Genomic DNA, 16,527 nt, shown 5'->3' on the forward strand with positions numbered 1-16,527 from the left:
TGATATTATCATATGAAAAATTTATTATGTTATATAAACTGTTCACTTTGGGAATGTGATATAATGCTGTAAGCATTTTGCATTTGTTGCTGCATTGTTCATTATGAAAAATACACAGGCTAATAATGGCTGTAAGGAAAGATCTGTTACGTGAATTTTCTTTGAGGCAATCTCATCGCTAATGGCCGGGACCTTTTGCCTAAATATAAGAAATCAGGTTTTTCCCTAGTTTGAAGAAATATTTTTTAAATAAAAAAGTTTTGAAAGCAGATAAGGTTCAGAAAGCTAAAGGGCTGGGCCCTTTATTTTGCTAATATAAAGCATGCACACGATTCCTGGGTTTCAGATTAAAAAAAAAAAAAGATGCGGTTGTTGAAATGAACCTATCCCCTTGGCTTTAAGCACTTAAGAAGATCTCACTTTTCTAGGGGTGCAGTCATATTGTTTAAGATGGGGCACCATCTCATGTCTGGTGGCAGAATGTTGAGCTAAGTTTTAGCTGACAAAATTAACTTTAATAATCACAGTTCTTTCTTAATTTCTTAAATATATTAATAAAAATGACTTTTATAAGACTAGAATATCTGAGATATCTGAAAATGTTTTCTTGAACTTTTGGAACAATCCCTTTATCAGGCGCTTCTTTGGAGCATTAGCTATTGATAGCAGTTTGGTGACAGAAAAGGAGGTATCTGATGGAAGTTTTCTAAAGGGTTTGCCTTTATGAAACAGCATTTTATGAAAAAAGGATGGGGATACTGAATTATTTAACAAGGCAGATCCTAACCACCATCCTAAGAGTTTTCCAACTGCCAGATACGAAAGTACGCAGTTTCTTTTGTCTCATCTTCCCGTTTTGTTACTTTGTAGTACAAATGATTTATAAAAATAACCTGCTTTAAAATTCTACTTTTTGTTTATTTGTTATCTCTGTTGTAAGAAACTATCCTTGCCTCCCCTAAAAAAAAGACAAGTAGGTCTGTGTGGTGATGATGGAGTAAAGCGTGAGAAAGACCCGTGAGTGGCCTTTTTGCCCCAGGCATCATTCCTTCAGGCCAGGCCAGAGCTCAGGCCCGCTGCCCAGTCTTCTTAGAGCTTTGCTCTCCACCCTCTGTCATCTCAGTTTTAGTCTATGATAGTGAAAGATCTAGGACTAAAACACTTAACATTTTTTTTCCCCCAAAGCAGCCTGTTGAAAGGAAGAAACCGAAAGGGGAAACCTAATGCATGTTCTAAAGTGGATCCTTGGGAAGTGGGGTCTCCTCGTTGAATTCTGTGGCCAAATAATTTCCCCCATAAAATCTTTTTTTCCTTACAGATTTCACCAGAATCAAGCTTATTGCCAACGGATCATTTGTGAGAGTTCTGCTGTATCATATTCTTTTTCAGGAATTTAAGATTTTAAAGCAGCTAATGGATTGGGAAAATAGAAACTATTAGTGCTAGTTAGTTTAGTAATGATAGATGATTATTTTCTAAATGTAGTCTTTCTAATTTAATTTTTAAAACTCCTCCATACTCTAAGGTAAATTATAGAGTCTTGTTAATTTTTCATACCATGTAAAATGTCTGTATGTAGACAGATGCCATATTAGAAATCATACAAAATATAAATAAATCTTTTTTTTGAATAGAATAAATTATTAAACACAGTCATTGTATGACATTTGAATTCATGTTATGACTCCATTTAAAGAAAGTTATTTTATCAAAAATGTTTGATTAACATCAAAGGTTGCCTTTTATACTGTCTCATTTGATAATTAACAATAAATTACAACATGTAATTTGTGAAATAAAAATGATCATTAAAATGACAACACTTATTCCATTAAGGTAAATAAAATGCTTTACATAGTTCTGAGTGATGACACTCAGGGGGAAAAAATGCCGTTATCACTGCACTACAAATTAGTTTGCTTCTAATTTTGCAGGCTGATGACCGCACTGCCTCAAACCAAATCTTTTCCCTGGAAATGGAGTGATTGCATGACAGACTCTGTGAACCATGAATATGTCAACAACTCACGGACCAGGCCTTGCTTAGCAATTAGTCTTTGGGGGATTTTATTCAGAAATCAGACAACAGTATACCAGAGCTTATTGGGCATTTTATGATTACCAGTCATGTCTGGAGCATGAGTCTGGGTTAGTACAAAAAAAATTGATAAGGGAGGAAGAGATGCATCTAATAGTGGCAATCAGTCACACACACACACACACACACACACACACACACACGCACAGAGTCAATGGGGAAGACTGAGAAAACGTAAGATATAGTGAAAGCCCCTAGGAGGCAGCAAGAAAATATTTCTTAGACCTCTACTTGTAGTCTCTCCTACAGTCACTCTCTGTAAAGAGACCACTGTTTCCCAGACTTCAGTCATTTGAATATCACCATCACATTTTTGTTACAGCGTCTTACCACCTGCACTATGATTTCCTCAATATATTTTATTAACTGACTCACTTTAAAAGCCTTTCTTTGTTTTAAGCAGTAGTATTTGTGATATCCTGGGCTTGTTGTGCTAGTAAAATTTGTTTTCTTCTCTTACAAAGGAAAAGATATACAGTAGTTTAAATATTGAAAATATCTGCATACCACCTAACATTATTCTGAGCATTCCCATGACATGGGTGGCAGGTGCTACAGGAGCTACAAGGACCACCAGTCTGGCTGAGAATGATCTGGGCAGATGTGTGACCTCAGGCCTCATGGCTGACACCCCCATTACCATTCCTCCATCCAGGGACCACGAACCATATCACATGGAGGGGAATTTAAATCAGGCCTGCGCCTCCCCGAGGACAGCAGTGTGGGAAGGCTGTATCACAGCAGACTGTTGTGTGAGCCAGGATGGTGCCTTTTCATCGTGAGAAGATGGCCACTCACATCTTTCCTTTCTTTGAGTAACAGTATCACTCGGGAACCATTATATTGCAGGAGTAAACAACATCCCCTTTCATGTAACAGTAATAGGGAACAGGTCAAGATTGAGCCTGGCTCCTGACTGTCCAAGTTCACATGAGGGCATCACATTTGTAGGTTAGCACTGGGCAACCCACCCAGTGTGAATCTTGTAGGCTGTCAGCAGTACCTTTGAAGAAATGGGTCTCTTTACAAGCTTCATTAGTACTGAGCCTGGTTTAACCAGGCAGAATAAGCATTTGTACCAGGATACCAAGTGCAAGGAATCCTCATGGCTCTGCAGTCATGCTCTGGTTTTTAAATAAATGATGTCTTTTGGAAACTTAGGAGACAACCAAAAAAAAAAAAAAAAAAAGAAAGAAAAGAAAAAGAAAAAAGCACCGAGTCTTCCCACCAAGAGCTGGCTATCTACTAGGTCAGAAAGTGGTGAGGTACTGAAATTAAGAACAGACCTCAAGTAGCTCTGTGAGGTTCAGGGTGTGTCTAAGTTTGAAGGGATGTTTGCTTCTGATATGAACATTTTTCTTATACTTTTATTATAGAAGATGATGTGTCAAATGTACAAATAATGTGTGCCTGGTGCCAGAAAGTGGGAATCAAGCGCTATTCCCTGAGTATGGGAAGTGAGGTGAAAAGCTTCTGCAGCGAGAAGTGCTTTGCGGCCTGCCGACGAGCCTACTTCAAGAGAAATAAGGTAAGAGCACCGTAGAGAGAGGCGGCCCACTCAGGCCTCACCACCCTGTGCGCATGCGCCTCTTAGCTTCTAGCCGAAATCACTGCGCACCCCGTACTTTTATTCTTTCTGTTTTGTCTGTTCTCTTTCTCTGTCATGCTTAACCTTCTGGAATAAGGAACCCTCTTCTAATGTGTAACCTGCTCTTCAGTTTCTCTTGTCTTGGTGTTTGAATTCTGAGAGGGTGAATGAATCTGATGAGGACATGGTGGTCGCAGCTGGTATCCTAAGTTACAGTGTCTCTCCAGCAGTAGAGTACTAGACTAGCGTCCATGAAAGATAAGTGGTAGAGATTTCTTATCAAGGCTGAGAAACTAGCCACAGAAGCATGGCCAGAAAGCTTTAGTCCACTCAGTTTTATACTTGTTCCCATTGCGAATATTGCTCTAGCTCTTTCCAAAATCTGATCCACAAATTCTAATCAAGAAAAATGTCAAGTCTTTCTTGACACCTTACATTAAAGTTGATTGATATTGAGAAAAGATGAAATAATGAATACATGAACCAACCTTGCTCACACAGCCAAGCGTTTGTGAGAATCATGGTGGATGAACACAGGAACAGCCATAGTTATGGTTTCTTTCTTTGTTTTGTTTTATTTGTTTTAAGACATCTGAGATATAAAAATGTCCTTTTAGAATAGCATTAGCCACCATTGATGGGAAATGGAATGCGTGATGTCTTTACAATCAACACACACATACACACACAGCTAATTTCTTAATCTTTTAAGAACCGCTGTTGCATTTTGCCACCAATTACTGAAATAAATTGCTAGTTCTTGATTATTTTCCATTGATCTGTAAATTTTCCTTAATTCATAAAATCATCCACATTTTGCTAAGCGTTTCCATTTCCATAATATAAGATCAAAATCTGTCCTTCTTTGAAGCAAACAATTGCTACTTTTTTTAAGTCTTATTTGTAATCCTGAAATGCTAATTTTGCGCTCACTGCATTGCAAGAAGCACTGTTGCAGCAAATTATCTACTGCAAATTTGGGTCACATTATTCTGCCAAAAAACATAATGCCGAAAGAATTAGGCTGCAGAATTCAGCGGGGTGGAATTTTAGGAGCAGTCTCTAAGAATTAGGCTCATAATCTTCACTGGAACAGGGAGGCAAGTAAGGAAATTGTCTGGAATTCTTTTGGGACAGTCAACAGTTCACTTTCCCTTGGGAGGGGCCGGTGAAGCTTCAGAGAAGGGTAGTTAGAGCAACGCATGGGAGACACGTTTTGTTTTAATATAGGGGGATTAAAATGATCTCTGAGACCCTGGGGCTCCCGTTTTTAATGCTGAGCACTGGGGTAACAATCACAAGAGTGGACCCAGTGCTTTCATCTTCAAAGCCTTACTTACCACAACAAAATACTTTGCATTCCATCCCAGAAGATGGCTATAGAACAGGGGTTTTTGTCTCTTTATGATTCTGAAGGGTTATGCGTCTGAATCTTGATGGACTGCCTGTAGTGAATAAAATCAAGCAAGATGAATTTGTCACAATCCCTGTGATACATGTTACACTTTGCATAGTGATCCAACTTTTTAAGCCTTTGATGAAAGGCACCTGATTCAATTTGAAAAAGCAGTTCATAATAATATATATATGTATAATATATATCATATATACAATGTGTACATGTTTGTAATTATAAAGTTTAAGGTCAAACTGAGTTTAAACTTCCACAGCATACAGTTTTGAAAAATAGATAACTGGGAGCCAAGATAGGAATTAGTATTTGGAATACTTATAGTAGGTAAAGTCAGCAAGGGGAGAAAGACCATTACTTTTCACTTCCTGCAAGGAGTTATTGGGGTAGTTCTTTGAACATCCTGCAAAACCTGGGAGTCGCAGTGGCTTGAAGTTTAGCCAGTGACTTTGAGAGCTGATCCCAGCAGCCCATTAGTGTACATACAGTACCTGTCTTCTCTGCAATCTTCATGCTTATTTATGTATTCCAAAGCTCTGCCACACTAGACATTCTCGTTTTTCAAATAGAGAAATAAACTGGTCACATCGCTTGCTGGATTCTTTTTTTTTTTTTTTAATTTTAAGAGTGTTATCTCTGCAACAATATCCTATTGTATTACAATAAACATGTACAGCTGCTGCATTTCTGTTAACTGATAGGATTTTGTGGTCATTTCATTTAGGGCTTGGGTTTCCTAATGGATTGTATTAGATACCAGTCTCCATCCTGCCATTTCTAAGAACTGCTGTAATAAGCCCCAGGGTGTTCCCCACTGAAGACAATAGCGAATAGCTACTTCTGTTCTTGTATCATTTGACAAAGTCTTTAGTCCTCATTATTAAAACTGTGGACTTTCTTAATCTTAGAAAGAGGGCAGAATTCTTCCCATCCCTACCTAAAAGATTTTCTGGCTAAATTCTACACTTTTAAATAATGAGAACTGGATGGAAAACAGTGAATAATGTGTATGCAGAACAGAATTTTGCCTTAGGTATAATGCAGAATCTAAAAAAACATGTAAAATTAACTATGCTGTAAATTATGCTTTATAATGACAGCCCGCTTCTTGGTGGATAGCATGCTGGGATCTAAAAATGGTCTCTAAGTTGAACCCAAATCGCATGCATAACTTTACAAAGAAAAATCCTAGTAGAAAAGGTAGCTAATTAGGAGCAGTATTCAGCTGACCTCTGTTTTGTGTCTGAGCAACACCTGCATTTGTGAATGTAATTTGGACAGCTGTGCCTGTGCTTCCCCTGCTATCCTCGTCACAAATGCTTGGGGATAGAGGCAGGAACTGCTTTTCTGCTAAAAACAAGGACAAAAATAGCCCAGCTCTCAAAATGAAGGCCCACTGAAAACTGGCTCTTTAAATTTCATTTGCTTCTCAAACCTTTTTCCAGAGGTCTCTGTGTTTGTTTGATGGAGTAGGTTAAGAATGTCACATCTCTCTCTCCTAAACCCTGGTGCTGTGAAGTAAGGTGGGATGGACTGAAGCCAAGTTAACCCTTTATGCCATATAGGTTATATCTTTAAACCAATTTAAAATTTAATTCGAAGAGTAGTTTGGATTACTGTAAGTATGTACGCTTTCTTCAGAATGCTTCTGCTAGAACTGTGAGTCACAGCTGTATTCATTTAAGGAACCTAACTACTAGCGTACACAATTCAGGATGTTGGCTCTAAGAAGTGTACAGTATTAATTCATAATCGTATTTCGTAGAATCCTTATCCCCATCAGGTTCAATTGCTGACTCAAAAGTGTTTGAAACAACGGGTAAGAAAAATACTTTTGTAGTCTATGGCATCAGCCGAACGATGGGATGTCAGTCTCATTACTTAATGCACTGGAGACTTTTCAGGGACCTAATAGCTCATTCTCTTCCCAGCCCCTTCTTGAGGCCAGAAGTAGAGAAGAACTTGAGAACATTTCTAACCTAGTGATTTGCCTAGGAGTTGGAAAGTTGTAGACTCCTTAGTGGTTTTGCAAGCGATGCTGAAGTGTTTAGTCCAACTAATACCAGTTTTACTCTGCACAATAACAGACACAAAAATATTTTTTCCTAAGGGAGTGATGCCTTGTAACCATTATCCCACTTAAAACAAGAGTAACAAACAAGGTCACAAATAGTAGTCATTTCCAAATATCCTGTGTTTGATCTTTTTCCTTCTGCACAGGAAATATCCTGTTGTCTAAACTGATGCCCACAAATCAAGCAAGAAATCAAAATTCAAGACAGGTGTCCAACGCAGGCAATGTAAAGAATGATTGTTTTCTTTCCTTGTTCAGATACCAAATTTATAGTGTTCTTTGTGGATTAGTGGCATCGATACTTTAATAATAGACACAAATTCCTAACAGTACCAAAGTTTGCTTCCTCGTTCTAGTTTTTCCATAACCTGAGACAAGAATAGATGGAAATACTTCTTCAATAGCACAGTGTTCCTGTTCCTCCACAGACTATAGGGGAGAGAAACCTATGTAGATAATAGATAAGGATGAATTAAAGATAAAAAGTTTCTATAGATAGAAACAACGTTTGCAGATGATATCATTAAGATCTAACAACATGATAATAATAACAAATGTTCAACGCGGGGAATATTGTGTAATAAGCATTTCCTTTACTTTCAAACTATGTCCCTGGATACACAGCATGTATCATATTATTTGGAGTTACATTTTATTTAGACTATTGGTCTTTTCATTAAACTTGAATATATCCTGGGGAAGATTCTCAGTTTCAAACTTCATTACACAACCTACTAGTGCAAAAGAAATGTGTAACAATTGCCTTGTTAATCTTGTGATTAACCTGTCTACTTTTTTTCCTTTAAACACCTGCAAGATTTAATTTGCAAAATGGCTATCATTCATGAAGGTTTAGGGAAGGACATTAAATTACTTGTAATTAATGTCCCCTGACTGCCTGAAGCTCAAGCCACAGACTTGCTTTTGCCAGTTGTTTGCAAATATTCTTGACTGACAGGAATGCTTAGGGAGCACTGGATTTCTTCCTGTGGATTCACCGTGATTTTATGGGGTGCCAGTGAGCCTGTTGGGTCTGTCTACCTGCACCCTGCCCTGGGGGATGATTGCTTTGCTTCTGCAGTGTCTGTGCTGCAAGCCTGCCCACTGCCTGCACATAGCATGGCCTCTGCCTTTAATCTGCAGGCCAGTGGCTGAGTTAGTTCCCTTTTGGTTGCAGCAAACAGGGGTGTCCTCTGGAAGCTTTGGGGAAAGAACAACAAACCCACCTGTTTTCTTGTTCTCTCATATTTTGAAATATGGGATGGAATGTTGATGAGCTGCTGCAAATGAGAACCTATGAAAAAAGCACCAGCAGAGGGGAGGGACGGTGTTAGTCCTTTGAAACACATTCAGGGTGGGGGGGTAGAACAGGAGAATTCTGGCCAGAGAAATAAGATGCAGGTCAGGTTAAAGTGATGCCTGGGCTCTTGAAGAAAGGCAGAAAGTGTCCCAGGACAGAGCTTCTGCAGGCCAGGTGGGACACAATGCCCTAGGAAGCCATCGATCAGAAGCCTGGGGGAGAGGCATGTGATCTTGTGTTTACCAGAACACTTGACCACCACTTGGGAAACACTGGTCTAAGGAATTCCCAGAACACAAACAGAATGGGGCAAGCGAGTTTGTACTGAAAGAAAGGAATAGCAGCCACGTCTAGTTTTGAATGGGCTACATTTGGGGAGGTTGTGGGGGAAACAGAGAAATAAGTTTAATCTATTACCCAGAATAGATGTCAACTTCTGAGTAACACTAGATATTTTAGATTAAATGTGAAGAGATGATTAAAACTCCAAATAGCTTCAAGCCCCAATACTATTTCTTTCCAATGAGCAGAAGGAAGAGGGAGTACTTTTCATAGAACTGAATCTGGTCACCTGGAGAGCAATACACAGGGCTATTGACACAGATGCTTGAATGTTAATTTCGGTCAGTCTCTGGCCATCCCGGTGATAGCTCCTGCTATACACTTAAAGCAAGTTTTTCTCATCTGAACTGCCGGTAATTATCCAATCCATCTCAAAGGCACGCTCCCTTTTAACATTAAGCACAGTGTCAGATTGCATCAGCCGCATTGTGCTCTGGTGACTGGGCTGCAGAGTGATGAATGTGCTTGCTTCGAGTTCATAGTCTGGTGTCTGTTTGGGTAGTGGGCAGTTCAGGGAAACAGGTGATCAGGAAGGGATCTAGTTGTCTGGGACCTGCATTCTCCTTATTGATCCAGTCGTTGTCTTGCCGACTTTCTCACCTTGCTGCTAACAGTGTTCAGGTTTATCTGAAGAATGAGCTTTTAAAGAATTATCTAACGGGTCATTTTCATGTGCTTCTCCAGTCATGAGCTACGTGCAGCACAGAGTCTCTTTGTGCCTGATTTTAAAAGGAAGGTGTCCTGAGACCTTACTAGTAATGACTAGAGGGGAGAGAAGATTCTAAGAGTGCTTAGTGCACTGTCTAGATAAACCAAGAGAGATGATTGTGCATTTTCATGGGATTGTAGTTATGCTCTGTTAATTCAAAGGCTTTGTTAAAAACGTTAACTGTCTAAAAAAGTGCGTGCATAAGACAGGCCAGGTGGCTTGCTATGAGATATTTTAAGATAGTAGTTTGAGTCCAGAATTTCTCTCATATACTTTTTCAGTGTCTGGTCATAAAACCTAGTACACCCAAGAGGGCCATATGCAGGAGATGCAAACTATAGGCACACTCGTGTTTATTTTTATTTCTCCCCCATCTCAGCACCTCTGGATAGCTTTTGTACACATAAGCAAAAGTGTGAGCTGGGCAAGCCAAGTGCAATTCTTTGTTCCTTGGGCTCTTTGCTCTTTGTTCTTATTATCACAGATCAGGAAGGAATAAAGAAAATCTTGCTACAGAAGGCCACTTAATTTCTGCCCCAGCCGCTCAGACTGAGAATGGGAAATTCCCTAAGTTACAATCCACTCATAGGGTGGCCATGCACACAGCGGAATCTAATGTCTCCTGACAGACTGCCTTTGGAGGTTACAAAGCCAGTCTGTTGCATTCTCTGTAAACACAGGCTGTGGGCCAGAGTGGGGCACTACTACAAGCTCTAGAAGGCAGATCAATGGTTTAATGAATCCATAAAAGATGCTTGAACTCTGTGCAATTTACTGAGCATTCTAGTTAAATGAAACTCCTGTAGTCTTTAACAAAGATAGAGATAATCAACGGCTGGAGATAGAAGCCAGTGTCCAGTAATCACAACCTCCCAGAATTTGTGTTGTTGTCTCATTGCTAACAGAGGGTTAGTCAGGTCCAGCCTTTGGAGCGCACCACATCTATATTGATATTTTCTGAATGTTTGAGCTGAATTTGGCCCGGAGATGACATAAGTGTAGTAGTGTTACTTCTGTGAGAACTATTTGTAAAAGCTATGGAATATTAATTAAATTAACATTTTCTTAAGGCAGTGAGATTAAGCTTAAGAATGGTGAGCTTGACATGTGTTGTCTTTGTAAGGCATCCTGATGATGAAAAGTAAATAGGTGAATAAAATTCTTTCTTGATTAAGTCCTCAAAATGTCAAATTGCATAGTGTTAAAAGAGCCCTAATTAATCCTTCTGTGGTAAAATATTCCTCATTAGTTTGCTATGGTTAAGGGTTAACCTCTCCTATTATAAATTCAGATATTAATGTATTTTCTGCTTAACTCATCTTCTAATAGAAGAAAATACAGTTAGTAGATATATATTTTTTACTTCCAAATGTGCCTTGGAAACATTACACTGATTTATGAGAGAGCTTTGGAAGCATGTAGAAAAATTCCTTCATAAATATGTTGAAATGTATTTAAAAGTATTTAACCACTTTTGACTGTGGAAAAACAACTGCCTTGACTTTGAAATTATTATTTTTTTCCACAGAGATAGTAGAATTTATGACATAAATGAAAGACTTTGCATCCAATTTTTGTCACACAAACTTAAACTGAGTGTTTCACTTTCTTAACTAGCTAATTAGTATAAAGAGAGCAGGCTTCTACCCCAATAAGTATATTTTGGGGGTTCAGTGTGTAATAGGAGTTTTGAGGTATGATGACTGCTAGTCTGCTTCACAGGCCTTTGCCAAACATTCCGTGATAAAGTGGTGATTTCTATATGGATCCAATAAATGATGTGTTATCTTGTATTCTGTTCTGATAGAATGATTTCATATTACTTAAAATATGGCGAGCAGTTCTGTGACTGCACATCCAACTCTTTTTTTTTTTTTTTTTTTTTTTACATCCAACTCTTTATAAGAAGAACCTTTGAAGGCCCTGACCCTTTCTGTGGTCATTTGTAGGATTGTATGTGTCATAAGTTGGAGCAATTTAAGTTGTTGGTTTTAAAGGATTTAGAGATACAGAGACCCAGGAGTAGGTGAGATAAAGCTGGGCAAGTAGCTAAAGACAAGGGGGATTTGTCCAACCAGAGATGAGTGCCTCTGTGCTGCTCTTTTGTTTGTTTTTAAGAGAGAGAAAAAAAAACCCTTGTTACTTATTCATCCATTCATTCTTAGAAAATAAAGTGAAAAGATATATTAAGCTCTTATAATGTGCTAGGTACTGTTTTAGGTTTGGTGGACACATCATTGAACAAGAGAAAAATCCCTGCCTTAAAGGGACTTGCATTCCATTCTCTAAGGAAGATGGATAATATACAGGTTAAAAATATGTATACATCTAACACAATTTCAGGTAGTGATAAATGCTATGAAGAAAAAGCAGGGTGAGGGGATGGCTAGTGACGAGGTGCTGTTTTGTATCTGATGGTCACAGAAGTTATCTTTGAGGAGGTGATGTGTGGGTAGGAACAGGATGAAGTGAGGGAGCTAGTCAAGTGAAGAGCTTGTAGCAGAGGGTTCCAGAGAGGAGGGGGAGCAAGTGGAAGGCGGAGGTCCTCAGGCAGGAACAGGCTGGGCATTTTTGAGCGACAGCAAGGTCAGAGTGTCTGGAGTTGAATGATCAAGGTGGTTAGGGGCCAGATCGTGCAGGCTGGAGAGGTAATAGTTCGGATTTCATTCTAAGTGTGATGGCAGCTATTCGGAGGTGTTGAGTAGGGTACGTGACATGACCTGATTTTTGTTGTTGATTGGATCTCTGTCATAATACGTTTAAGATCCTGGATGGAAAGGGGATTTGGAGAGTAAGAAAGGCAACAGCATTCCCATCAAAGTTGGGTGTGTCTGGCAATAGAAAACTAAAAATATCATATTCACTGAATTATTCATTGGTAGTTATGAAACATTTCCCAGTAGCAAAAGTATGTTGAACCAATTTAGGTTTCTTTTTCTTTCTTTCTTTCTTTCTTTTGGCAAACTGTGGGAAGAAATGAACGGAGGATGGACGTTGCTGGTTAAATGTTCTGACACAGCAATTTTCTTTCTGTAGGGTTGACAGGGCTTGCTTCCAACCTAGTGGGGAGGTTTAGGCCTCAGGAGGCAAGCTCAAGCTCCACGCAGAACCCAACTCTTGCTCTGGGAGACCTATAGCATATGCTGGTCTTCTCAAGCTCTACCCCTCAAAGTGGCATGAGGCAAAGGAGATGGTAACTTTGAAGGGGCCATCTTTGGATTAAATCATTCTAAAGTTTATTTTATTCTAAGAGTAGACCTAATTTGGTGATTATATACTTCTAGGGTGTATCAGGATTTTTAACGCAAATAACAGAAGATCCAACTCAAACTGATTTAATCAATGAAACGCATCTTTTATCTGATGAAACTGTAGAGTCCTAAGCTACAGTATGCTTCAGGGTAGGTTGGTCCTGCAGTGCAGTGATCTTATCATGGTCTTATTTCTTCCCATCTCTGTATTCTTCTGTATAGAGTGTTGGCCATATTACAATGCAAGCTCCCCAGAGGCCATGGGATGGCTGCTAGCAGCAATCAGGGCTATATGCCTCCTTGTTCACATCCAATAGAAGACAGAGTGCCTGTGCCCTAGCATTCTGAGCAGGAGCCTTGAAATTCACACTCATTGTCTGTGCTTAGATCACATGCTCATGCCTGAATTTGGCATATGACCAGGGCAGTGGATGTTTGAATTAGCCTGAGCCAATCAGGGCTTCCTTCTGACATTGGAGTTGGGCTCATTTTCCTCTAAAGCCCATGGGAAGCTGCATGGGGGAAGAGAAGCTACCAGAATGAAAATCTGGAAACTGTTTAAACAAGGAAGAGGTCAGAGTGTTGGCTGACGGTAGGTGCCAGCAAATGTCCACTAGAGAGGAGAGGTGATCTCATGAGGTTGAATTCTTTACACAGTGAATGTGTCATGCCCATCGACTTTTGTCATGTGGAAGGACTTTGAAACCCATGTGTGGATTGAAAGATAAAAACGTGGTTAACATTCATCATAGGGCCCTTAGATGAACTACCTCTTCTACCCAGGACCAGCTGCTTTGACAAACCCGATAATTAGAATGTTGGTTTTAGTGCCAGGACCAAAGTGCTGACTCTTTCTATTCTTTTTGGAGTCTATAGAACATGAGATCGCACAGAGCTAAGACAAAGGGATTGGAGTTAGCTGTTAGATATACTCATTTAGGAAGAGGAACAAGGGTGCAGTCAGAACAGCAGATAACCCAGCATGTAGTTTCATCAGTGTAAGTGGCTTGGGAGATGTTGGCCAAGGACCATATTGGATGTGGGGAGGCAGATGCCTGGGACTAGATGGGTGATGGGATGAGGCTACTGTTCCCCATCAAGAGTTAGCCTGCTCGCCCACCTTTAAGGCACTTTCTGTGTGGCTGAAAACTGTGTCTGCTAAACAGAAGGGAAAGGAGAGTGTTCAAACAAATTGTGATTTCGTCTGAGGCTGAATACATCAAGTTCAGGTGGCCAAAAGAGCAGAGACCTTGGAGGCTGCAGCTTTCACAGTAATTAATTAATTAATTCAACAAATATTTGTCAGGCAGCTACTATGTGCCAGACACTGCGCTAGTCATTGGAACTATAGTGGCAAAAAACAACAGCAAAAAAACTCCTGGTTCCTGCCCTCACGAAGCTTACACTCCGGTGGGGGACAGCTATTTATTTAAATAATAACACAGATGTGAAATTGCCACTGTGGCCACTGTGGGCACAGTGCTGTGAGGGCCTCTTATAGGGAGATTTGACTAATCAGGAGATCTGAAAGTTTCCCTGAGGAAGTCGTGCTTGAACTGAAATCTGAGAGGCGAAGGTGTGTTAAGTAGGGGAAGAGGGGAAGGAAGAGCTTATTGGGCTGAGAACACAGCAACATGATTTCCAATCCTGGCCCTGATTTGCTCCTTCTTTGCTCATTTCAAGTTCTTTGGGAAGGGTTGGAATTTTACCTGCAAACAAGAAAAGAATGGAACAAATGAACATTCCCTAGAACCGTAATCTCACTTATCTCGTTGTTTGTGTGTCCATTTAGTCATTCATTCATTCTTTCATTCATTCTACCGACCTTTGGAGATTCGTTGCTTGCCTGCTAGCCTCTGCCTTCCTTGACTCTTCACTCAACTTCATAATTACAGAGTTAGCACGTTAGTACTCATTCATTTCAGGGAGTAAACTGACAGCTTGTAACTCCTGGAGGTAAAAGCATTTTGTAAACAAATAATAATAATAAAAATAATGATAACAGTAAGAACCCAAGTGTTTTTAGTTATCAAATGTATCAGAAAAGCAACAGTGACCACAGAGAAAAGATTGGGTAAAAATGCCCTGATTTGAGAGAGAGAAATAGTGTCATTATCGTCTGACAAATGTTGTTAGATGGTTGAAAATAGATGGGGTAAACTACTTTAAGATGGAAAGATTTCCCCCCAAGCCCCCACGATGCTGAGTGCGGACAGAGATGTGGTTTTGTTATAGAGAGAAACTATAGAGCTATGTTAATATTAATGTGAGGGCAGACAGGAAGTTTGGGTGACGATAAACTCCACCAAAGAGGAATGCTTAATTGACACTCTGGTCCCCAGACCAGACAACTGTGATAAAATGGAAACAGAGCAGCACGTCTTCTGGCATGCGAACAGAGGGCGCTTCTCACGGCACACTGGTGTGGCGGGAAGGGAGGAATCTCTGCCCTTTCTTTGGATTCTTTGTTTCAGCCTGGTATTTCATTGAGTGCCTAGGATCAGAATGACAAAGTCATAGGCATGTGGTGATAAATAAAAAGGCAGGTAAGTAAATCAGATTGAATATTCCTGGGTTTTAACTGGGTGATATGGACATGGCTATTCTAAATGAAAGGGGTCTCCATCACTCTTCAGGATGCCAGATGGAAGAGATGACCCTTATCAAGCTTAACCATACCTGCACCTGCCTCAGATGACTGTGAATGGAAACCACAGTACAGTTCAGCTGGAGTCAGTGCCCCCCTTTCCAGTTCCAGTAACTTCTGAAAACTACGTATAGTGACAGTCATTTCCAAAAGAGGCTGATTTTAAAACTGTGATGAAAATGGCTAACAGCAGGCTGAAGGTTAAAGTAAAAAACTTAAAAACCATAAAATCTGCCTGGAGGCTATTTAAGCAAACTGTTTTCGAGGCACAGATGGTTCATATACCTCTGAGCCAAAAACAAAAAAGGAAAAAAAGGGACAGTAAAGCTGGCGTGATTAAGCAGACAAGTATGAAAGTTTTATTAGTACTAAAAAGGCATCCTTTAGAAAAGTGAAAAATCTGTCTCCAGAAACTCAGAAGACATGTTAAAGACCAGCGGGGAGTGGAGAGGGCAAGAAGATGACATTTCAAAAAGCAACCAAAGATGGCGAAAACACACAGTGTGTTTATGTACCTTGGGTATCAGAAACTGTGCTCTAAGGAGATCAGAAAGCAGTGAGAGAGAAAGACATAGTATGTGGAGAGTTGGGCTTCCCTGTCCTATATTTTTGATGCAAAACAGTTTTCATAGGGATTTGCTGCAACTTAAATGGTGATTTGAATCTCCAAGAATCTCCAAGAAAAATCAGCGGAAGCAAATTTGAGAAGCTTAAGTGCCGTGAATCAGAAGGTCCAAAGCACATGAAGGAAATAAATTACGATGTTACTGTTAGTGTTATTAAAAATTGTAAGCATACCTGAGAACTGGGAAATCACTGGCTGGGAGGGACTTCAGCCTCTTTTGAGGGTACCCATGAGTGCTTAAGGATGCAATCCTCCAAGTGTATTGGTCTGCGCCTGCAGTGCAGGGGCATACACGTATACATACACAGAAAATTGCTGGATTTTAGGTGGGTGAGCTTCTGTTATCATAATTTTGAGAGAAGTCAGACTCCGATCACAAAACAATACAGAGTTTGTAGGGTCACCATTTGAGAAGCCTCCTCTGAGGAAAAAGATAGTACTTGTGTCTTGGGTTAACGTTCAATATAAACCTAACTAAAAAT

The 16,527-nt window shown here is 39.8% G+C and overlaps 1 protein-coding gene across 1 annotated transcript in view; it reads left to right on the top strand.

Annotated features, from left to right (window-relative positions):
• Nucleotides 1-16,527, top strand: part of SOBP (sine oculis binding protein homolog) — a 161,177-nt gene that overhangs the window by 39,469 nt on the left and 105,181 nt on the right. Inside the window, exon 4 of the mRNA XM_022553636.3 lies at nt 3,475-3,626. Coding sequence (XP_022409344.1) covers nt 3,475-3,626 — 152 coding nt within the window. The remainder of the gene's footprint in view (nt 1-3,474; nt 3,627-16,527) is intronic.

This window comes from Delphinapterus leucas, chromosome 12, assembly GCF_059928025.1.
Source record: "Delphinapterus leucas isolate spDelLeu-1000000601 "Yukka" chromosome 12, BTC_Dleu_Yukka2, whole genome shotgun sequence".
Classification (NCBI taxonomy): Eukaryota; Metazoa; Chordata; class Mammalia; order Artiodactyla; family Monodontidae; genus Delphinapterus; species Delphinapterus leucas.